Here is a 26,498-nt window from a genome sequence, read left to right as displayed (position 1 = left end):
GTGATACTTCGTTTGAAAGGCCACAATGAGTGGGATGTAGCTTTGTGCATGGTGGAGCAATCGCCTTGGGTTCATTGAGTCATACGATTTATCGCTCATGATGAACTTTGTATGCATTTTTGTCCCATTCCAACCAGTGTCCCACATTGGTTTATTAAGGTCTATGGTATGTATTGTCCTTGACAGTGGGAAAGATTTTGTATTTGTCTCCATTTCTTACAAAGGGGTGGGATTTAGCTAAGTCGGTTGAATGCTCGCCTGAGGTGCTTGCGTAGCAGGATCGAACCACCTCAGTGGATCCATTCAGCTGATTAGGTTTTTTCTTGTTCCAACCAGTGCACCACAACTGATCATGTCTGTGGGAAAGTGCCTATAAAAGATCCCTTGCTGCATTAGGAAATATATAGCAGGTTTCCTCTGATGACTACAAGTCAGAATTACCAAATGTTTGACATCCATTAGCCGATCATTAATTAATTAATCAATGTGCTCCAGTAGTGTCGTTAACCAAAACAAACAAACCATTTCTTCCAAAGTATAAATTCCAGATCAATAAAACTTGAGCCATAGTTGCATATGTAAATACTCATCTCAGTGCATGTATTTGTTTTGTTTAGTTTTTTTAATGAAATATATTAATTTCATATTTAATTTACTGTATTTTAGTAAAAACCATTTACATCTAGACATATTAAATGATGAACTTTGCTAAAATAAAAATAAAATTTTGCATTTATCTCTATATTAAGTGTATTCCTTTAACTCCATTGTCCATTAACTATACATGTAGATCCGATCATTGAAACTTATGGTTGCCCTTATTGAATTTTTTTTTTATTGATTCCCCCCCCCCCCCCCCCCCCCCCCCCCCGTTTTTCTTTTCTTTTCTTTTTTTGCAATAGCACTTGATTTTTATAAAATAAAAATAAAATGTGTTTTTTTTTTACATCAATCAAGTTTATTATTAGTAAGTCATTCAATTCCATGTAATGCAAGTTCTTTGGTCATGCTTTTTCCATGAACAAATGTGACATAAATAATCTTAGTGTTGAAGGAAAGTCATTGACATTTTGATATGAGACAGAGAGTGGCATATTACAAAAAATTGCAGGCCAACCAATTGTACTTTAAATATCTTCCTAGTTAAAGGACATTTAGAACATGTTTAAAATGATTTGATTGCTTTTAACTGTGAATCCTTGTAATTGATGGTGTTCATATTTAATTTATTTATCTGAACATTCCCAGTCCTATAAATCTGACCCCAAGGAAAGCTCAAGGTAATTTAGAATGTGATAAAAAGTTTCTCTAAGCTTTGTGTGATTGTTTTCAGGGATGGCATAAAGATTCAACAGGTAATCGTCTTTGACACCTGGTTATAGAGGTCAAGGCTCTTTGGAACTTGGTTCATACTTTGTATAGTTGTTTGAACAGTAAGTTTCTAATCTTATTTTAGGACTATCTGAAGCAAGTACTGGAAACAGATCTCAAGGCAACTCTTCATTTTGCTCGTGTTTTCATGAAACCAGGGTAAGTTTCATGTTCATGACAACAGTTGCTGAGTTAGCATGTTTTAGTGGTCTGTGAAATGTTTAGCTTTGTGTGCATTTTATTAGTCCCCTTCTGGTCCACCCGGAGGAGACTATAGGTTTCTGTTCAACCATCTGTCCCACTGAAATTTTATCAATAGATTTATCATGTACTGTTACAGATCATGTTTGACTTTCATGGTGATTTACCCATTTTTGACAGAGTTTTGAACCTTGAACATGGGGGATTGAATTTTTTTTTCCTGGGCTTGTTTTGGTAATGCCTCAAGATATTGTGTTGAAATTTTTTGTGTAACATTATAATGTTCTGTTACAGACTAAGTTTGACATTCATGGCAGTATACCCATTTTCCATAACAAAGTTATGTCCCTTGAACTTAGGAGATATGAAAACAAAAATTCCATTTGTTTTTTTTGGGTTTTTTTGAAATGCCTGAAGATATTGAGATGACATTTTGTATATAGCTTTATCTTGTATTGTTACAGATCGTTAACTTTCATGACAATTTTTCCATTTTCATACAGTTATGTCCCTTGAACTTAGGAGATATGAAAATTTGTTTTCCATTTGGGTTTTTTGCAATGCCTGAAGATATTGAGATGACATTTTGTATATAGCTTTATCTTGTATTGTTACGGATCAAGTTAACTTTCATGACAGTTTTTCCATTTTCATACAGTTATGTCCCTTGAACTTAGGAGATATGAAAATTTGTTTTCCATTTGGGTTTTTTGCAATGCCTGAAGATATTGAGATGAAATTTTGTACATAGCTTTATCTTGTATTGTTACAGATCAAGTTAACTTTCATGACAGTTTTTCCATTTTCATACAGTTATGGCCCTTGAACTTAGGAGAAAATTTGTTGGGTCCAGTACGCAACATATATTGCTGTAGCTGTATTCTCAGAATGATTGTTTATATGTGTATTCAAGAATGTATTGTTAAAATAACAATTAGTTTCATTAAAGGGACATTCTCGAGTTTTCTGCATTGTAAGATGTTACAGACTAATAAAATATTTCTACAATTAAACTTATATATTAAATATATTATCAGTGTCTGTATATACAATGTGTTTCTGGTCATCTTAATATTTGTAAGAATCCCAAACTGGATTTTGTCTTCAAATAATTCCGTACGTACGAAAAAATCGTTTTTAGGAAATAAAATAAAATTTAACCTAGTACTAATATTAGAACAATCAAAAACATGTTTAATATACAGCCACTAATATTTTATGCAGAAAAATATATTTGATATGTAATTACAGTCGTCAAAAAGTCTCTGTTAGTCGATAACATCTTAAAAATTGAAGCAAACTCGGGAATGTCCCTTTAAAGAATTAATTGCAATTAATGTTTATTGATACACCACAGCTAACAAACATATTGACTAAACAATATTATTCAAGATTGAAATTCAAAAATATGAAACAAATTATGTTTCTTGCACACCCGTGAGTGAGAAAATCATTTGTTATTTATAATATCACATACTAATAACATGTGTGATATCAATTTAAAGATATAAGTTTGGCTTCTCCTAGGTGAAGACCTAGTTACAACAGCTGTACTATCTAATCAAACGGACACGGTCGAAAGTGATAGCTCTGTGTCATATAAGTTAATCAGTAATTGATTGATCTATGACACATAAACGCAAGCACAGTAAATACATGTTAGTTGCAATAATGTTTGAATTTATTTCAACCTCGTTTTTGAAGATATGTAAGAAATAGAATACTACATTCATATTTATTAGCTACAGTTTTGAAGAAACTTGTAAGATACATGTAAATGATATCTAACAGGGGGCCTAATTCACAAAGGTCTCTTAGGCTCTGCTAGACAAAGCATCCTCTTTGCAAGTCTTTTAGCATTGCACTACGAGATCGCAAAGCTGCGAGAGTTTAGTGAATTAGGCCCCAGCCTCTCAAGTAGAATTCTGTATTTAATAAATGTATGTACCTGTCACATTATGACATTATAATCACCCTACACTGTGGTATAGTATATTATGCAGGATTACATAGCTCATTGGTTAGATTGCTCTCCTCAGGTCTGATGGGCCTTATCCTCAGTCCCCCTCCACCTTGGATTATTTCCCATCCCAACCAGTGCTTGATGGTTGGTAAGTACTGTGTCAGATGCTATTTATAACTAGCCAAAATAACAGAGACAAATAGATTTGATCTTCACTTTACGTAATTTGTTTTCAACTAACACTAGTACTTCTGTGATGACTAGAATGAAGAAAAAAAAATTGATACATTACACAATGGAGTTGAAACCAAAGGCACGCTGGCGATAATGTTATTTAAAGAAGAAGAGATTATGTTAAGTCTGAATCACTGTCCAAGGTGGAAAGCTCTGTGGAGTGTCTGCTATTCAAGACGACGATGACATTTACAGCGGCCGACTGCGGGGAATAGACGCGGGGATGTAAATGGGGCTATGAAATGGGACTCGCAATAAATTTGTTTTTCCCCACAGTCATGTTTGGTCCGTCCGCTTTTGGCTCCGTGATCGTGGGCTTGGGACTCGGAATGGGCAGGAATCGGAATCCAATTAATGGAATCAGTTTTCTGGGAGCCTCTTCAAAGTTTGCCTATGCTTCAGTTGGGAGCGGTGCTGTGCCGGAGCAAGCGTGTTGAGTTAATGGCTTGTCATCCCACGCACTCAAGCACTGGAGCAGATTCACACTGCATAACGACAATCTTCATTATCATCACTAATCTGTTTAGCTCAAGTGGATTAGCTCAGATAACCAGCCTTATTGCTGAACAGATGCTTTTATCTTTTGCTGATTTTTATTGGTAAAGATTTGTACACATATTACATGTGGGGATATAAATGTATCGTAATAAAATAAAATAAAGGGTTGACATTTAGAAGGTTTTGATGCTGAGTTTTAAAAAAGATTTGTGAGCTAGTGTAAAATATTTATATAAGGTGGAAAATTTGTTTTTAACAACTTAGTTACTTTGTGTGTGAGTGTTAGCATGTATGCGTTTGTGTTGTGTGTGTGTGTGTGTGGTGTGTGTTTCATAAATATAGAGACGGAGAGAAAGAAAGAAGTGTTTTATTTAACGATGCACTCAACACATTTTATTTATGGTTATATGGCATCGGACATATGATTAAGGACCACACAGATTTTGAGAGGAAACCTGCTGTTGCCACTACATGGGCTACTCTTCCGATTAGCAGCAAGGGATCTTTTATTTGCGCTTCCCACAGGCAGGATAGCACAAACCATGGCCTTTGTTGAACCAGTTATGGATCACTGGTCGGTGCAAGTGGTTTACACCTACCCATTGAGCCTTACGGAGCACTCACTCAGGGTTTGGAGTCGGTATCTGGATTAAAAATCCCATGCCTCGACTGGGATCTGAACCCAGTACCTACCAGCCTGTAGACCGATGGCCTGCCATAATGCCACCGAGGCCGGTCAAAGAGACGGAAATTATATCTTTAAAACTCCTACATGTAAATTTCAAACATGTATTGTTATTGTGGGGTGTTTTTTTTATTTAATTTATATTTAAGTACATGTATATTAGGTTTTAGTTTAAATTTTTAAACTTGTTTTTTTATATATGTTTTGTATTCCTAATAATATTTCCATAAAAGCTGGTAATTATGAATCAAAATATGATTTGAAGCACATCCTTCTTTCTCCATTTCACTGAATTTGCTGTGCAGTTATACTGTCCACAAATGTTTCTGTTTCTTATAGATTGTGTGTGCTACATAAAATTAAACAAAGCTTTTGATCTATATGTTATGAGAATCACTTTCAAAATGCCTTCTGATGAAATGTTGAGCTTCAAAAAAAAGTTCAAATATTCCATTAAAAAAATCCTGTTCATGTGTTACATATTCCCATGAAACTATATGTTAGTGTGTGTTTATAATGCTACCTTGCAAAGAAATGTCGAATTGTAGGTTGAAAGAAACGTGTGTTTATAATGCTACCTTGCAAAGAAATGTCAAATTGTAGGTTGAAAGAAACATGTGTTTATAATGCTACCTTGCAATGAAATGTCGAATTGTAGGTTGAAAGAAATATGTGTTTATAATGCTACCTTGCAAAGAAATGTCGAATTGTAGGTTGAAAGAAACATGTGTTTATAATGCTACCTTGCAATGAAATGTCGAATTGTAGGTTGAAAGAAATGTGTGTTTATAATGCTACCTTGCAATGAAATGTCGAATTGTAGGTTGAAAGAAATGTGTGTTTACAATGCTACCTTGCAATGAAATGTCGAATTGTAGGTTGAAAGAAATGTGTGTTTATAATGCTACCTTGCAATGAAATGTCGAATTATCAGTTGAAAGCAAAATGAGTCCAACTCCGTGTTGCATGCGATGTGTTTAACCTCATTCATCCAATAAACGTGGCATGTTTTGATGGTCTCCGGTGAAATGGGCTATCTGTGTGTATCGGTGCTGATACCTGCTTTCTTTACACCAGTGGCCAACTCTATCAGTGGCCCAGTAGCTAACTGTAAATATTAGTCTTTGGACACGGATCCGTTTGAAGACCGCGGGAGAGGCTGACCGCCCAGGTAGCAGCGCTGGCATCCAATGGCTGTTTTAGATGAACGAATCAACAATGCTCCATCTTACTGGTGGTGCGATATTTTAGTTATTTTCAGCTCCCGGTTTCCAGTCAGTATAAATGTTTCATGATTGCTTATGAATTATTTATAATCATAATTAAAATTAGATACAAAAACAACAATAACTACGACTACCACTACTATCACAACAACAATAATTACTAATACCACTATTATCTCAACAACAACTACTACTACCACTACTACTACTACTACTACTGCTGCTGCTAATATCACAACAACACTACTACCACTACTACTACTACTATCACAACAACAACTACTGCTACCGCTACTACTATCACCACTACCATTACTACTACCACTACTGCTACTATCACAACAACTACTACCACTATCACAACTACTAGTACTACTACTACTATTAGTACTACTACTATTACTAGTATGATGACAACCACTACCTCACAATTACTACTACTACTACCATCACCACCACTACCACTACTACTACCATCACCACCACTACCACTACCACTACCACTACCACTACTACTACTACTACTACAACAACTATGAGTACTACTGCCATCACCACCACTACTACTACTACAACAGCTACGAGTACTACTACCATCACCACCACTACCACTACCACTACTACTACTACTACTACAACAACTACGAGTACTACTACCATCACCACCACTACTACTACTACTACTACAACAACTACGAGTACTACTACCATCACCACCACTACTACTACTACTACTAGTACTACTACAACAACTACTATGACTACCACCACCACCACCACTACTACTACCACTAACTACTACTATCACAGTGAAACCTGTCTAAAGTGGATCACATTGGGAACCTACTATTTATCCGATTCAGACTAGATCCGGTGTTTTGAAGGTCGAGTTTCAGAATTTAGAAAATGTGGGACCATGAAACTTGGCCACTTTTTACAGGATTCCAGTTTGTTCAGGGTCTGATTTACACAAGTACTGTACTGTTATTACTATTGTTAATATTGCTGCTGCTGCATGCAACTAGTGTTACTACCACCACCATCACCACTAAAATATATGAATTACTAACTATAGTCTGTCCCATATTCTTATAAAAAATAATTTTTTGTAAATAATTTTAGTTTGGTTTGATGTAAGAAAAAAAGTAAAAGTGTTTTGGAAATAATAAAAAAAATTGTGTGCAATTTAGAAACAATTGGCTCAGAAATAAATAGCTTGTAGTAAATTCCATAGTTTGAGAAAAACAAAGTGTTTCCTGTGGGAAGGACTATATAGAGGCTTCTTCAATGAAAAAAAAACCCTGTAATTTTTGTCTCTCCTTTACGAAGTAAAAAGGTAAGATTTAGGCATTACTTTTCTGACGGCGGTGCATAAACGTTCGCATTAAAGTTTCACGTATATATATTCATTTCTCACAAGCTGCTTGTATACATGTAAGTCCTAGATCAATGAAACTTGGTTTATAGTTGCACCTATATGGATGTTCAACACAGTGCACCAAAAAAGGTTTATGGTAGGCTAGATATTTAATTACCCACAATTCATGCTGCATAAATTTGGTTTTGCCTTAAAAGTCAGAAGTTGAAATTTAGTTATTGCCTTTCTGACAAAAGTAGCCATGGCATCAACTTTTGCATTTAGTTTTGTTAAATTTTTGTATTTACCCGCAGCTCCCATTTTCCCAAAACTTTGTCCTACACCAGTGAAACGTGTTTTGTTTTGTTTGTTTTGTTTACATACACCACTAGAGCACATTGATTCATCAATCATCAGCTATTGGATGTCCAACATTTGATAATTCAGACATAGTTTTAAGAGATGAAACCTACCTTTTTTCGTTTAGTAGCAAAGGATCTTTTATATGCATTATCCCACAGGCAGGATAGCACATATCACAGCCTTTGATATACCAAATCGTGGTGCACTGGCTGGAATGAGAAATAGCCCAATGGGCCCACCGACGGGGATCGTTCCTAGAACAACCATGCATTCAGTGAGCGCTTTACCACTGGGCTACGTCCCACCCATGAAACCTGTTTTAAACATGTTGTTGCACGCATGTACGTCTTTTAACTCTTTAACATTGTGTACTTCAGCATTTAGCTCAATGTTAATCTTTCACATTTCGGTCCATTTCTCACAAACTGTAACTGTAAGTCCTTGATCAACGAAACTTGCTGCATCTGTGAATGTTCATTTCACTGCATACATGTATGTTAAAAACATTTACTTCAAAAACAAAAATTCGACATACAACTTTAATCAGGAAGTTTACCGACCTCGGTGGTGGTCGTGGTTAGGCCATCGGTCTACAGGCTGGTAGGTAATGGGTTCGGATCCCAGTCGAGGCATGGGATTTTTAATACAGATACCGATTCCAAACCTAGAGTGAGTGCTCCGCAAGGCTCGATGGGTAGATGTAAACCACTTGCACCGACCAGTGATACATTACTGGTTCAACAAAGGCCATGGTTTGTGCTATCCTGCCTGTGGGAAGCGAAAATAAAAGATCCCTTGCTGCTAATCGGAAAGAGTAGCCCATGTAGTGGTGACAGCAGATTTCCTCTCAAAATCTGTGTGGTCCTTAACCATATGTCTGATGCCATATAACCGTAAATAAAATGTGTTGAGTGCGTCGTTAAATAAAACATTTCTTTCTTTTTTAATCAGGAAGTTAATATGCCCTAGTGTTATTTTTATTTAATTTTTTTTAAATAGCAGGCCAAAAGAAATATATCTTGCTTAGAAAAAATGTGGCCTCCAGGACTGATATTTTCAAAGCTATCGTAACGCTACAAAATCATAAAACCATTGTAAGATATGATATCACTATGTCGTGTGCTATCACTACAGCACACGACATAGTGATATCATAGTCTACGATGGTTTTACAATTTCGTAGCATTAAGATAGCTTCGAAAATCCCTAGCCTGGAAATATAGAATATATAGAGTGATGGGAGGGTTTGAGATCCTGTGTGAAAGATAGGACTTCAAATGTTTTTGGGTTTTTTAGAACATTATGGAATTAAAATATAAAACATTCACAAGCTAAATGGCAGATGAGATAATCGTACATTGATCTGTCTCTTGAAAAATTACCTGTGATTTCTGGAGAGGTTTTAAAGGTGAATTTCTATTTCTAGGTCTTAATAATGGACTGCTTAAATTTGTTTTTCACAAACTTCAGTTTTGATGAATACTGAATACATTCGTAGTACGTATAAGACATTTATAATTCTGTGGGATTCTTGTTATACTATTGTATTTTCAACAGCTTTAGACTCCGGTAATTATGTACATTTATGGTTGCTTATATAGAAGACTTAAACCAAGCCCACTCGATATCATTTCCTTCCACCTACTAGTCTGTTTGCACAAATCTCTCTTTCTCTCTGTCTAATTTACATTAATCACTGTTTAGTAATCCCCAAGACACGTTACTTCATCACTTTGTTGATTGCACACGAAGTATTTCAATGATGGGGAATTGGACAATGAGGCTATTCAAATGTCATGGGGGTTCATTAAGATGGACTTCCTTTTGTCAGAGTATTTCTGTCTTGAGCCAGTCGGATACAGATGACTTGTTAGTGGATGTGTTGGTACAAAGCAATGGCGATATTTATTTGGTTTATATAAAGCTGATTGTGTCCCTCGGGTGTCCATTGCATGTTCTTGTGGAGAAAATCCATGCCAGTCTCCATTTCCGTGTATTTGACACAGATATCAAACCATTTGTCTTGGGCATCTAGGAAGTACTTTGATTTATATTTAGAATAAAAATCAGAACAACATTTTTAATTAGAGGTGGGTGGTATTGAAATTTCATGTTCAGTATTTTGGGAGTGATTTACTTAAGTATCGGTATTAACATAATATCAATACCGATACTGATATCAAGCAATGTTTTCGGTATACTCTGCTTCAAATGCATGCCCAAGTTAAGGCTCACCCACTAATTTCATACATTCTGTACATGTTTTTCTGTTGATTCTGAGCAAGAATGATGTCCATTGTTCTTTTCAGCTATTTTGCATTCATCAGATATATTAAATTGTTACTGCTTTACTTAATGACGAAAAACATTTTTCAATACCAAAATTTCTGTATTTTGAAATTTGATTGGAACGGTAAGTCAGTATTGACATGATACCAATACTGAACAGTATATGCCAGCCCTCTATGTTAACTTTGCCATCTAGGAGCCAGATGTCACCTACTTGTATTTGGGTGTGGCGTAGCCCAGTGGTAAAGCGCTCATTTGATGAGCAGTCGGTTTGGGATCGATCTCCATCAGTGGGTCTATAGCGCTATTTCTCGCTCCAGCCAGTGCACCACGACTGGTACATCAAAGGCCATGGTATGTGCCATCCTGTCTATGGGATGGTGCATATAAAAGATCCCTTGCTGGTAATCAAAAAGAGTAGCCTGTGAAGTGGCGACAGTGGGTTTCCTCTCTCAATATCTGTGTGGTCATTAACCATATGCCCGACGCCATATAACTGTAAATAAAATGTGTTGAGTGCATCGTTAAATAAAACATTTCCTTCCTTCCTTCTTGTATTTAGATAGTATGAAATGTTTTAGTTCCCAAATGAAAAAAAATGGTTGCATATGCAACCAAATTGATCACAATATAGAGTCCTGTATATATACAGTATACTGCCCAGCTCTATTTTTAATAAGAGCCGAACGAAATGTTTTTGTTTAACAGTTGCACTGAACAGATTTTTATCGACAGTTGTATGGCATCAGACATATGGTTACGAACCACACACAGAATGGTTTCATCTAGTGCCACTATCTTGACTATTCTTTTCAACCAGTAGCTCAAGGGGTCTTTTATAGGTACCATCTCACAGACAGGATAGTGCGTACCATGGCCTTTGTTACACCAGTTCAGGTTTGGAGCACTGGATGGAACGAGAAATACTTCACATATTCCAGTGACTCAAACTTGTGTAATTTAGTGATTACACGTATTCCCAAGCCCAGTGCAGTATATATGCAGCTGCCGTTTGGTCTCTTCAATATTCAGACATTTAAAAAAATATTTGCAATGAACATACACATGGGACAAAAAAGATACCCTCATGTAAATTACTTTTCAATAAAACGTTTGAAGGACAAGGCAAGCTATTGCATACATCTGCATACTTGTATGATCTTAATTCTCCTGTAAGTTAGCTTGAGCTTGAACTTTTTTAACATGCCCTTATACCACTACGGTTTCAGGCATGTCCGTCACGGGTCCGATCTCTAGCATGGCCAGGTCTAAAAGTTTAAAGTCCGATCTATATGTCCACATGAGTGGCCTCATTAAGGCCGTTAGGGTGCACAGCTTGTAGGGATGAGATGGGTTGCATCCCGTCAAGAAAACCCCAAGATTGACAATCATTAGACATTGAAGGTGTAGTGCTGTCCTGAAATACAGATCTTGAGAAGCCGGATCCATCTGAACGAGACAGAGAATCAGACTAGGGTATAGTTCAGTCGTCATGGGTTGGTATAGTGGTGCGGATGGGCCCGACTCCGGAGGATACAAGATGGTATCACAATAAAACAGAGTAAAGTCTAGAAAATAGTAGTAGGGGCCGACCCCGCTTCCTATTTCTTCATTGAGTCAATCTTCCAGTGCTGCTAGGACAGGCTCGGACATGTAGAGACTAAACGCAAACAACCATGGCATTCTGCAGAATGGCTGTCATACGAGTCATGAAAAAACCAAGTCAACATAGTAGACGGAGAAATAACGTGGAGGCAAGGAATCTCGCTAAAAAAGAATCCAACCTGGTGGTGCAGACTGTCAAAACGAGAAGCGTTCCAGCGTTCAATCAGTTCCAATGGCCGCATACATCCCAGTAGAAAACTTCACTTCGCTGACAAAAACAACAAAAGTGAAGGATCCCCAAGTCGAGCCGCGAAAGCACATGCAGTGTGCACAAACACATCTTACTACGACGAGCTCCAGACTGGGAATAAGAATATGCAAGGGACACTTGAATGGAACAATTTTTATATTTATATGAAAAAGGGAAAAGGAAACTGAGTTAGCAACAATATAATTTTAACAGTATTGCATGTGCATACTTGTTTGACCTTTCTCCTGTAAGTTAGCATCAATATAATTTTAACTATTGCATGTGCATACTTGTTTGACCTTTCTCCTGTAAGTTAGTTACAATATAAAACTGTTATCGAAGAAGTGTTGGTTATTTCCAGCAGGTGCTGGTGGGAATTCAGCATCAGGTGGTGTCAAGACATTTAATTATTGTGAGATCAGTGATTCACTCTCATCCTCAACACAATGGCTATAAACAGCTATTTGTTCAGTCTCGGCCATTTATTTGGTCAACTATAAATACATTACAGTTCTTCTCTGTGTAGCTGGAAATACTCTGGTGACATTTTCAGATTAAGTATTGATGATGACAGTGTTGAATTAGAGGATTGTGTGAATGGCGATATGCCATTGTTATTACAACCCAATAGACTGGTAAGCAGAGTTAATGATGGCTTTGCAATATATCATGATTCCCTTATAAATCAAGGTTGTTGGTCATGAGTGTATCTCAGATGTGTTTTCTTCGGTTAATTTTATTTTTATTTCTACACTAGTCATTCCTGTATAAGGTCATCTATAGGTAAATTCTTTATTTTTATTTTATTTTATTTATTTATTTTTTTATTATTTTTTTCTTCATGCGGTGGGGATGACTAGTATGTTGTGTTCATTGATAGGAGGGCAAGATTTACATGTAGCTCAATTGGTAGAACACTCACCTGAGGTATTTGGGTAAAAGGATCGAATCTCCTTGGCAGACTGATGGGGTTCCCCCCCCCCCCCCCCATACTAACTAGTGCTGCACGACTGCTATATCAAAGGCAGTGGTGTGTTGTGCTATTCTCTGTGTGGGAAAGTATATGTAAAAGATTCTCTGCTGCTAATGGAAAAATGTTTGAAGGAAGGAAATGTTTTATTTAACAATGCACTCAACACATTTTATTTATGGTTGTATGGCATCGGACATATGGTTAAGGGCCACACATATAAAAGAAACCTGCTACTCTTTTCGACTAGCAGCAAGGGATCTTTTATATGCACCATCCCACAGACAAGATAACACATACCATGGCCTTTGATATACCAGTCATGGTGCACTTGCTGGAGTGAGAAATGAAAAATGTTGAAGATATACTCTGAAGACTGTCATAATTATTACATTACTGGCTGGCTCCCTCCCCCCCCCCCCCCCCCTCCAGATTTACAAAAACAAATAGCAACAGAAAGTTAAAAATTACACTAAGTATACTTATAACAGATTTAATATTCATAATATTAATCATGAAATTGATTGATTTTAATGTTTAGTGAAAAAGAAGAAGAAGAAAAAACAAGCAGTGTTGCCGATTTCCATACTAATAAGTCTATTCACTGTAACTCTATGCCAAGTTGTAATGCGCATCACAGGCTTTCAACAGATTAACAGACAAAATAGACTTTGTATATGTATAGATCTCAAGTGGTTTATATAAACACTGATATTAGAACCCTTATAAATTTCTATGGTTTGTTTGTGCTAGGAAGCCTCTGGTGCCAAAAAGTATCAAAAAAGCACCTGCATGTTGTCAGAAATAGCAGCTCCATGTCCTATAAATATGCCTGGTTTATACCTGAGAATATGCCATGTTTATGCCTGTGAATGGCGTGTGGTGTATGTTTTGTATCCCGCTGGCTGGGCCAGCTGTTTATGATTCCATCTTTGCTTGTTTATGTGATCTATTAATAATTTATTATTTTTATGAAGTCTTAAAGTGCATTCTTTAAGATTGGACTAGTGTATAAAAGGTCATGGTATGTGCTGTGCTGTAAGTGGGGAAGGTGCATATAAAATATCCCTTGTAGCTACATGTAATCCATCTTTGCTTGTTTATGTGATCTATTAATAATTTATTGTTTATATGAAGACGTGCATTGTTTAAGATTGGACTGGTGTATATATATATATATAATGGTAACCCATTTTCCAGACCCTGACTTGAAAAATTATTGAGGCAAGTGATTAATTGTTCTTCTTAGTTCATGGTGAGCCATTTAAAATATTACCATTTTGAGCATTGATATTTAATTTTTTATAGTACTTTTTTCTTTCTTTTTTTTTCTTTTTTAATTCACATGCTATGGGGAAATAAAATTAGTTTCAGGGGAGAATGGGGAACCAAAGTGATAGCTCCTCCCCCCCCCCCCCCCCCCCCCCAAAAAAAGAAGAAAAAAAAAGTGTTCAAGCTGAATATATGTATATCAGCATGTCTTTTTGAAAAGTGCCTCTGGTTGGTACAATATGATCAGGGTTATTAATTGTGTTATTTGATCACACTGACTTTCTTGTACCAAACTGTCCCAAAGAACTGCACCAAGTTCCACACGATGAAAGCTTTAAGCATGGGAAGAACGATAGTCATATGGACAATTACGACATCCACATGTTCCTGTGAGTGAAGTACACATAGTAAACAACAAGTTTATTGGCCTACTGAATAGTAAGCATTGGTTTATCCGCTTACAGGATAGTAAACAGTGGGTTATTGGTTAGGTCGTCTTACAGAATGACTGCTCATCCACTGATGGCATCAGCCAATTAGCCAGCTAAGTGCTGTTGTGTCTGCTGCTGACAGCAAGGCCAGATGTACAGACAGACTGATCAGAGATCACTTGTTTGTGTCTACAGTGGAACCTCTAACATACAACACCTCCTGAACATGTCACTAAAATGATGACCACCTGTTGAAGTAACAATCTAATTAAAATTAGCTCCACTATTACATGTGGATCTAACAGCAGCCTGTTGGAGCTCATGTCCAGTTGACTTTTCATTCGACCAATCAAAACCTTACTTCCAAAATCATGCCAGTGATTTGAAAAGAATTTGAAAACATTCGGGATAATGCCGAGCATATACGAAATAATTCAGGTGAATTACGAAATATGCCGGAAACTAATTGCAGTATAAAATTTTATATAAAATTTGTTTCAAGATGAAAAAAAAACATGATGGTATAGCCATAAAATCTGTTTATACTAGTATACAATCCAAAGTTTATTACTGCACTTTTCCCCCTGTTTTTTCAATGTTGAAATAGACCAACAAGTTCGACCATTGCATAAATAGTCTCGCCCGATGTATTTAGAATTTGTATGCTTCCGAATAACGCTATAAAAGGCGAAGTGTAATTGGTTGATATTTAAATTGTTATTTATAGATGAAATGTCACCTGGACATGGGAGTCCACGCAATGCTGTTAGATCTACTGGCTAGACGGGATTTATCCTGGCGTTCTGTGGGTCCGAACATGGGTCCCTTCCCAAAAGAAAGTGGCACTGAAAATGCTCAATTAAATTCTATGCTAAAAATTCCCAATATATATATTTAATTATGTCTGTTGTAATAAATTAATATAACAGTGGTGTGCATCATCATTCAGTCGCCGTAAAAAAATGTCCCATGTAGTATTTGCTCGCCTTAATTTTCCCAAACCCATCAGACATGCATGGGACCATGGCAAAAAATTGTGGATAAATCACTGACTTGTATACGGTTGAACCCCTTAAGCCCCAGTCACACTGTCAAGGATTGTTAGGCCGGATCCATGACGGATGAAAACCTCACGGATAACCCCAAATAGTGGTCTTTCCGCAGTCCCCTATGGTTTAACTATGGTTTTCAATGAATAAACCAAAGATTATTAAGGATAGGGGTTAGTTGACAACGGGGAGCGCTACGGGTCGCTAAGGATCGGTACAGTTTAGTACGGACCACAACGGATTGTCACGAATGATACCAGATCGTATCCATGGATAACCCGGAGTCCTGATCCTTGACAGTGTGACTGGGGCTTTACATAGGACACCTCCTAAACATGTCTTAAAAATGATGACCACCTGTTTAAATAGTGACTGTAAAGACACATACATTTTATACATACATATACTTGAACATATATATGCTATATGGCAGACATCTTGTAAAACATCCATTTAAAAAGGACTCCGAGCGAGACATTTTATTTGAAAATTCATTTTAGATGGGGGGGGGGGGGGGGGGGGGGGCGCGGTCGGTCTGGAATCGATCCTTGTCAGTGGGCCCCTTGGGCTATTTCTCATTCCAGCCTGGTATATCAAAGGCTGTGGTATGTACTACCCTGTTTGTGGGATGGTGCATATAAAAGATCCCTTGCTGCTAATCGAAAAGATTAGCCCATGAAGTGGCAACAGCAGGTTTCCTCTCTCAATATCTGTGTGGTCCTTAACCATATGTCTGATGCCATATAACCGTAAATAAATGTGTTGAGTGCGTCATTAAATAAATATTTCCTTCCATCGTTCTTCATCTTAGAGAGTGATCTTCAGTTCGCCTTGATTTTGCTAATGGTGAAAACTGTATAAAGTACATTTCAGGTCACTGAGGATAGGTCTACTATGGAAACACACACAGTGGTAGACAAAATAATGTCTGTCTATAGACAGTGTTTCTGCCAAAGGTTATAAAGAGTAAAATTATGTACCCTAAAATCCTGGAAGTTAATCGATATATTTTAAAAGAATTTTAAAATAGATTATAAGAGAACTGCTATTTAAAATTTGTCAAAGAGTATGAATGTAATGTCCATCTTCACAAGATTTCAAAGCCATAACCACCTAGTAGGGGCACTTACAATCTGTTTTTTGTTTTTATTATGTACCCTCAAACTATTTTCTGGTAGAAAGCCTGATCGCCTATAGGGACAGTCTGTTTTTATCTTTCAAAACATGTTTTTCACATATAATTTTTGTTTGTGTCAGTGTTGGTGAAAAAGGAAAACCATTTGGGAAAAAAAGAAATTCCTTTCTTTTTTTGTGAAATGAAATAAAATTATATTAAAAAATTGTATGATTATAGGAGACTTTGATGTACTTCCGTTTTATGGGTCTAAAATGGATGGCAATCACGGGACTGTCATTTTGGTTAAAATGTCGCATATATTAAGTGTAGGGGTGGGATGTAGCCCAGTGGTACAGCACTCGCTTGATGCGCGGTCAGTGTGGGATCGCTCCCAGTCGGTATGGGATCGATCCCCATCGGTGGGCCCATTAGGCTATTTCTCATTCCAGCCAGTGCACCATGACTGGTATATCAAAGGCCATGGTATGTACTACCCTGTCTGTGGAATGATGCATTTAAAAGATCCCTTGCTGCTAATTGAAAAGAGTAGCCTGTGAAGTGGCGACAGCGGGTTTCCTCTCTCAATATCTGTGTGGTCCTTAACCATATGTCTGATACCATATAACCATAAAATACAATGTGTTGAGTGTGTCATTAAATAAAACATTTATTTATTTATTTATTTATTTATTTATCTTAAGTGTAATTTGTTTAATTTTGGTCACCAATAATCGACTAGTTAGTCACGTTTGACAGGTAGATCATTTTATGACATCAGTATTAGTTCATACCCCAACCCCAATCCCAAATCCAAGCCCTATCCACATCCACGATGGAAATTTTGTGGAAAATAAGAATATCATTTCGATCACTCCAATGAAGCTGTTTTTAACAAATGTGCACAAATGATTTGTGATGGAATTTTAATAAATTTTTACCTACATGTATGTATGGTGTATTTCAAGCTGTGACTATAGAAATTTTCCCAGGATATAATACATTTTTAATATCTCATATTGATTTACTCACCAAACATTATTACCATCTGTGCAACAATGATAAAGATGTAATGACTTTAAATACCTGTATTCAATTGTAAATAAATAGTCAGTAAATGTTTAAAAAGGAACAAAAAATCTTTATTTCCTATGTATTTAAAAAAAAAAAAACTGTTTTAGTACCGAAGATATGTACATGTGTGTCTGCTGGATTTTATTTTAACTAATTTTCTCTTTGTTGCATTGTAGAAAAGTTCAATTTTGTATGGTTAATCGCTATAAAACATGAATGGTTTGACTGGACACAGAAAAAAAAGATTCATACACCGATTAGAACTCTTTTTGTCCCGTGGATCAAGATTTAGTCCTGTGATCTATGTTGGGGTTGTTGTTGTGTTTTTTTGACATTCCAGTAATATAAGGATATCTTCATAATATGTAAAACTTTCAAGTAGGTGTAATGACTTAAATTTTGACTGAACAGTAAAATTTCACTTTATAGGCCATATTTATTAGTCTTCTCGTGTAGCCTTTGTAGACAATTTATATCATTCTTTTATTTAACCCATCCAGATACTTTATCGGGCCTCTAGGGGTGGGGGACATAGCCCAGTGGTAAAGCACTTGCTTGATGCGCAGTCAGTCTGGGATCAATCCCCATCGGTGGCTCCATTGGGCTATTTCTTGTCACATCCAGTGCACCACGACTGGTATATAAAAGGCCATGTGTATGTGCTATCCTGTCTGGGATGGTGCATATAAAAGATCCCTTGCTATTAATGGATAAATGTAGTGGGTTTCTTCTCTATGACTGTGTCAAAATGACCATGTGTTTGACATCCAATAGCTGATGATAATAAATCAATGTGCTTTAGTGGTGTCATTTAACAAAACAAACTTGTTTTTTTTATCAGTTCTCATGCTTATAAAACCTTTGGAGTCTAGACTGACAATTCTAATAGAGTGTGAGTTGTTAACACTATGGCAACGCCATACAAATTGTATGCATGTGATGCCATTAATGATTTAAGTCTATATAGTTCTTCCCAAAGGGAACGCCTTTTTTTCATACTATGGAACTTACTACAAGCTATTTACTTCTGAGCTGATTGTTTTCTAAATTGTACACAAAAATAGGTGGGTATTTTTTTGTTATTTCCAAAACACTTTTACTTTTCTTCTTATGTCAAACCAAACTGAAAATATTTACTAAAAAACAAACATTTTTGTAGGTGGAATGGGACAGACTACAGATGGGCCCTAAAGATTTAACAGTACATGTGATATTCAATGAAACCATTTCTGAACCAGACACCCTCAGAGGTCAAGTAAAATGTCTGGTTTTCAGGTGGATCCGGTTTAGAGAATTTAAGTCCTGTATTGCTTATTAAAAAGGGACTGAAAAATGTCTGGTTTTGAGGGCATTTTGGTTTTGAGAGGTTTCACTGTACTAGAAAATTATTTATTTTGAGATTGAATAACAGTTGTCAGTGTTCATCAGATTTGTTTGCTTTAGGTCAGCTAGTATATAGAATCTAATGAAAGACCTATGTGTGTTGCAATACATGTAGGTGTATGTGTAAAGACAATTTAATGTTGTCACGTAGGTGACCTTTAAAAGCCGGTTTGACTGTACAAACATATGAAGTACACGTAGGCCTATGATTAACACTGATGATTTAACAACAGTCTGTAATGTTCTCCAGATATCTGTATTGCAGAACTCTACAGCTACATGTAGCTACAATCAACAAACACCTGTTTAAAAACTAACATCATAGCAACATATCTAAATGTTGCACTTTTATGTTAATTGAACTCAGTTAAGCCAAAGGCACTATTACATGACTCATCTCTCTCTCATCTCTCTCTCTCTCATCTCTCTCTCTCTCTCTCTCTCTCTCTCTCTCTCTCTCTCTCTCTCTCTCTCTCTCTCTCTCTCTCTCTCTCTCTCTCTCTCTCTCTCTCTCTCTCTCTCTGACACACAGTCTTGTAGTCTTCAGATGAAACCTACATTTTTCCATTAGCAGTGAGGGGTCTTTTATATTCACTATCCTGCAGACATGGCAGCACATACCAATTGTGAGACAGAAAAAAAAAGCACATACCAATTGTGGGACAGGAAAAAACAATCAGAGAATGGGTTATACTCTCACTTGGCTGAATGTGTGTTATACTCTAACCTGACTCAACTTGATCAGTATTACACTCACTAAAGTGAAGGCAGTTCTGTTACATTTCAGCATGTTTGTTCTGTTGTACTAGCTCTTATTTGTTACACCTTCACTAGATTCAACATGTTCTGTTATAGACTTCCACTACATTCAACATGTTCTGTTATACACTTCCCTAGATTCAACATGTTCTGTTATACACTTCACTAGATTCAACATGTTCTGTTATACACTTCACTAGATTCAACATGTTCTGTTACATACTTCCACTATATTCAACATGTTCTGTTATATACTTCACTAGATTCAACATGTTCTGTTATATACTTCCACTAGATTCAACATGTTCTGTTATAATATTTCCACTATATTCAACATGTTTTGTTATATACTTCCACTAGATTCAACATGTTCTGTTATATACTTCCGCTACATTCAACATGTTCTGCTATATACTTCACTAGATTCAACATATTCTGTTGTGTACTTCTACTTGGTTCAACATGTTCTGTTGTGTACTTCCACTTGGTTCAACATGTTCTGTTATTTACTTCTACTAGATTTAACTTTGATACTTACACTAGGTTCATTATGTTATACTTCAACTAGATCCAACATGTTTGGTTATATTCTCAGTTTATCTCAGCATGTTTTGCCACATGATTCAGCCAGCTGAACATGTTCTGTTACTTGGCATGTTCTGTCACATGATTCAGAATCACAATGAATGTGTCAGACTGCATACAATTTGTTTCATTGTAAGATAAATGTTTGGAGCCTGGAGGAAATGTGCAGGGAAGCAGATTGCTAAACATCATTTCAGGTGAGACTACACTGGTCATTCCACTGGCTGCTGGTTCTTGTGGGGTCCAGTCTTTCTGCTAGAAAATAATTTTAAGGTAGGACATACAAAATAAAAATAACACAGACCATAATAAGTGCCCTCACTACCAAGATCTAGGTTTGAAATGTTTTGGAATATTGACCCTGTAATTGATAATATTTGAACAGCAGTTCCCTTGCTATGATCTATAGGTATGGTGCTATGGAATTGAATGCATCCACAGTCAACAGGGGCTATGGGGAAGGAAAATGGGTTATGTTTAGGGTTAGGGTTAAGAAAATAATACAGTAATGGTAAAGAGTAATTAATTTTGTCAAAATGTTAACTTTAAAAAAAATAAAAAAATCTGCAAAATATTTTGGGTATGGCACCATACCCATTTTACCCTCAGGCAGAAACCCTGTCAACAGAGAAAATCATGCCATATCTTATGATAGATTATACAAATAAATGATAATGAAAATAATAATATTTTACCAATTAAAACTTCTGGTTAACCACACCACTAGAGCAGATTGATTAATTAATCTAGGCTATTGGATGTCAAAGATTTGGTAATTCTGACACATAGTCTTCGGAAGTAACCTGTTACGTAAAATGTAAAAACAAATTCCATTAGTAGCAACAGGGATCTTTTATATGCATTTTTCCACATACAGGACAACATATAGGTACCATGGCTTGGTGCTGGAAGAAACCCAATCAAAGAGTGAGTGTATCAAGGCGGTTTAGTCTTATGACCAAAACACAGCAGGCAAGTGCTCTACCAACTGTGTGTGTGAGATGCATGTTTAGGCAATCTGATTAAAATTAGCTCTACTTGCCTACCAGTAGGTCTAACAGACTCCCATGTCCAGGCGACATTTCATCTATAAATAATTTAAATATCGACCAATTACACTTCACCTTTTATAGCGTTATTCGTGAGCATACAAATTCTAAAAATATCAGGCGAGACTATGTAATAGGCGAATTTGTTGGTCTATTTCAACATTACAAAACTGGGGGAAAAGTGCAGTAATAAACTTTGGATTGTATACTAGTATAAACAGATTTTATGGCTATACCATAACAGGGTTTTTTTTCATCTTGAAACAAATTTTATATAAAATTTTATATTGAAATTAGTTTCCAGCATACTTCTTAATTCACCCGAATCATTTCGTATACCCTCTGCATAATCCCGAATGTTTTCAAATTCTTTTCAAATTCTTTTCAAATCACTGACATGATTTTGCAAGTAAGGTTTTGATTGACCGAATGAAAGGTCAACTGGATATGAGCTCCATCAGGGTGTTGTTAAATCCACATGTAATATAACCAGTGGAGCTAATTTTAATTAGATTGATGTTTAGGAAGAGAGAAAGTAGCAGGAATAGAATGTAAATTCAGTTATCTAAGAGTCAATAATTTGTATACCTTATCTCAACTGATTATTTTATTAGTCTCCAACCCATTCAACCAGAGGGGACTATAGGGTTTGTCTCCATCTGTCTGTCCGTCTATCTGTCTGTCCATCTGTCAAACATAGTTTTCCAGTCTTTTTTTCATTTTTTTCTTGAGCTAAAATGTTTTGTATAGCTTTACCATGTAGAGTTATAGATCAAGTTTGATGTTTATGGGGATTTGCCTATTTTTGACAGAGTTATGGCCCTTGGTCTTAGGATTTATGAAATATGTTTGGGGCCTGTTGGGGAATTTGTATTGCTTTACTCAAAATCAAAATGATCAAATGTTTGACATCCAGTAGCTGATGATTAATAAATCAATCTGCTCTAGTGGTGTCGTTAAACAAAACAAACTTTAACTTTCATGGGAATTTGCCTATTTTTGACAGAGTTACAGCCCTTGGTCATAGGATGCATGAACTTTTGTTGGGGCCCTGGTAGGGGACATGTATTGCTTTAGCAGTCTACTCTCAGAATGTGTGTTCCTCTTTGTCTGCTTTAGCAATCACACACTCTCCATTTCCGTTTCTTTTCATTGAGCAGCTAAATCAATTACATGTTCCATTTGGCCTCCATCTACCAGCGTTTACCTATATGCGCTCTGTTCCACTGGAACTGCAGGGCGGGAAGGTCATGTGTTTTTCTAATACAGAGGGCCAGACAGCCCGAATGGTCAGACAAGGTGATGCATGGCTGGAGGTGTTGGCTGTTCTCTTGATGAGTGAAGCTTGTTTACATGTTGACCACACAGTGGGAACCAATACTTCATGCCACTCATCAAAGCCAAACGTCCAGACCTTGATCACTTCTAGTGTAATAAGCTTCTTTGAAAAGCTCTCGGCCTAATTGAGGATTTTTATCTTTTCTCTCTTCTCTTTTCAAGGATGGGTAGGATCATCAAATGCATTGACAGAACCTCGACCCATCAGGCATCATCTTGTCTGTTATTTCCAGTCCTTCCATGTAATTACAATTGAACCAAAAAGAAATATTCTGTTTTTATTTTGCTGTATATTTGTTTATTTGAATGTATCACAGTTATCATCAGTTACTTATGCAATGTATTTTTATTAAGTGTACTCAATAGATGTTTTATTTGGTTATGTTGACTTATATAACCGTAAATAAAATGAGTTGAGTGCGTCATTAAATAAACCATTTCCTTCATTCATTCATTCATTCATTCATTTATTCATTCATTCATTCATTTATTTATTCTTTTTTTTTCTTTCCTTTATTCTTTCTTTTCTTTTGTCAATTCATGCAGCTGTCATAAATTGTTAATTATCTTAATTACATTTTCTGTAAACGGTCTTAGAAAACTGGTTATTTTACATTCACGAACTCAAATGAACCCGTTATAATATAGATACATGTAGATGTATGGAAATATATATTCATGTATATCTGGAAGCTAGCAGACAAGGCCTCTAGTGCATTAGTTTGTACATATATATGGCAGAGACATCATTATGAATTACTGCAGTCCAGGGAAATAAAACCCTTTAATCTTAAAAGGACTGTCCTGTGTGTTTTGGAATAATAAGATAAGGCCTTTTAATGACTAAAGTTACACTTTCAATAAATATTCCTGTTTAGAGCATCAGTGTCTTTATATCCAATTTCTTTTTGATTGTGTTAATATTTGTAGTAGCTTAAACGGTCTTATCATTTCCTACTATATATATTTTTTTATACATATGAAATTATTGGGGGGGGGATCTAATTTGGATTTCCACAAACATTAGTATGAGTATGACCAGAAATACATTGAATAGATACTAATATTCTAAAACAGGGTTGGTTTTCTTCCATCATACCTACAGATGTGTTAAAGAGCTGGCTTCAATGAAAGATCCCTTGCAGCGAATCGGAAAGAGTAGCCCATGAAGTGGCAACAGCGGGTTTCCTCTCAAAATCTGTGTGGTCCTTAACCATATGTCTGACGCCATATAACCGTAAATAAATTGTGTTGAGTGTGTCGTTAAATAAAACATATCTTTCTTTATTTCTGTCTGTGGGGAGTGTGTTTCCTCTAAGACAGTATGTCAGAATTATAAAATGTTTGACATCCAATAGCTGATGATTAGGAAATCAGTGTGCTCTAGTGAAGGAAGGAAATGTTTTATTTAACGACGCCTTCACCCATTTTATTTATGGTTATATGGCGTCGGACATATTGTTAAGGACCACATAGATATTAAGGGAGGAAACCTGCTGTCGCTACTTCATGGGCTATTCTTTTATATTAGCGGCAAGGGATCTTTTATATGCACCATCCTATAGACAGAATAGCACATACCACAGTCTTTGATGGGCCCACTGATGGGGATCGATCTCAAACCAACTTCGCATCAAGCGAGCGCTTTACCACTGGGCTACATATTGCTCAATGTGTGGTCTAGTGATGTCAAAATAAGTTGTTAACTTTTAACACTTAACTAGCCAATAAATCCAGTCCTTGACAGTCAGTCTTGTATGCTGAAAGCATATGCCCATGACTTTTCTTTTTTTTAACCTAAACATGCATATAAGTTTAAAATTTTAAAAACCGGTTCCTTCAGTTAGCATCCAGACTTTCAGAAGAGCACATTCTGTAACATAGTGTTAGTTACGCATTGACATATGTGCACTTGGAGACTATACACACATATTGCTAAAAGCAGTCATCTGGTGATACGAGTATCATCATGTTTACCTGTGAGTGATTGCAAGCTCTTGTGTAGAATCATACACTTGCACAAACACGGTTTACCTGTGCCCCGACCCGGGCGCCTGCCAGGATCGGCCATATGCTGCTGCCAGTACACCAGAACACAGGTATAAGCTGTAACAAATGTAACAGGTTATGTACAGATACATTACACACTCCTTTCTTCTGGGGTTTCAGGCTCCAAGCTTTTATCAATAACCGGCTGGCTGCCATTTGTAGTGGGTTAATGTAATTGCAAGTTTCGATCATTTTTATGCTTTTGGTGATAGTTTTTATGAGGGATGGGACGTAGCCCACTGGTAAAGGGCTCCCTTGATGCGTGGCTGGTTTGGGATCGATCCCCATCTGTGGGCCCAGTGGGCTATTTCTTGCTCCAGCCAGTGCACCATGACTGGTATATCAAAGGCCGTGGTATGTGTTATTCTGTGTGTGGGATGGTGCATATAAAAGATCTCTAGCTACTAATGGGAAAATATAGCAGGTTTCCTCTCTAAAGACTATATGTCAAAGTTATCAAATGTTTGACATCCAATAGCCAATGATTAATAAATCAATGTGCTCTAGTGGTGCCATTAAACAAAACAAACTTTTAATGTTTTTAACTCTGTTCTTATGAATTTGGGGGGAGCAGGATGTAGTTCAGTAGATAGTGCACTTGGCTGTGATGCTTGGGTTGTAGGATCGAACCTCCATAGTGGAACCATTAGGTTTTCCGCCATCCCAACCACCAGTGCCCCATGACTGATATATCAAAAGCAGTCATATAGATCTTTGGGAAAATGCACGTAAAAGAGCCCTTAAATTTTTGTGACTAATAAAAAATATGTAACAGGTTTCTTCTGAAGACTACGTGTTGGAATGACCAAATCTCTGACATCCAATAGCCGATGATTTAATTAATATGTTCTACTGGTTGTTAATCAGTTCAAAATTCAATGATTATTTTGTTACTGTTTTGATGAAGAGAAGGAATAACTCATTGATAGAGCACTCATGTGAAGTGTGTTGGGTCATATGGGATCGATCTCCCTCAGTGGACCTCTCAGGTTTTTACCTGTCCCAGCCAATGTTCCACAACCAAGACATAAAAAACCCTCTGTGGTATGTGCTGTTTTGTTTATGGAAAGGAGTTTATTGAATTTCCTTGCTACTACTTGGAGGTAACCTTGCAGATTTAATGTACTGCTGGCCATGTTATTTTTACTGTTAGTATATTTTGTGTTTTAAGCTTCAAGCCAATTACAGTAAGCTATCTTATCAAGATTGTATTAGAAAGCCTGATAAACCTTTAGTTTGGAATTAAAATATTTTGCACATTACTGAAACACAAATTCTATATGAAAGGCTGATGACTATAGATATCATCTCCATTTTTTGTGAAAATGAAAGTAAGTGAAGTTGACTATTTGGGAGGAGTGGGCGTGAAACAGAAGTGATGTA

General features: G+C 36.5%; 1 protein-coding gene across 1 annotated transcript in view; it reads left to right on the top strand.

Annotated features, from left to right (window-relative positions):
* The window catches only part of LOC121370940 (gephyrin-like), a 162,554-nt gene that overhangs the window by 123,059 nt on the left and 12,997 nt on the right, over nucleotides 1–26,498 (top strand). The window contains exon 16 of the mRNA XM_041496489.1: nucleotides 1,457–1,530. Within this exon, the coding sequence (XP_041352423.1) occupies nucleotides 1,457–1,530 (74 nt within the window). The remainder of the gene's footprint in view (nucleotides 1–1,456; nucleotides 1,531–26,498) is intronic.

The sequence above is a fragment of the Gigantopelta aegis genome, chromosome 4 (genome assembly GCF_016097555.1).
Source record: "Gigantopelta aegis isolate Gae_Host chromosome 4, Gae_host_genome, whole genome shotgun sequence".
NCBI classification, from domain to species: Eukaryota; Metazoa; Mollusca; class Gastropoda; order Neomphalida; family Peltospiridae; genus Gigantopelta; species Gigantopelta aegis.
This window is presented reverse-complemented; position numbering and strand designations above follow the sequence as displayed.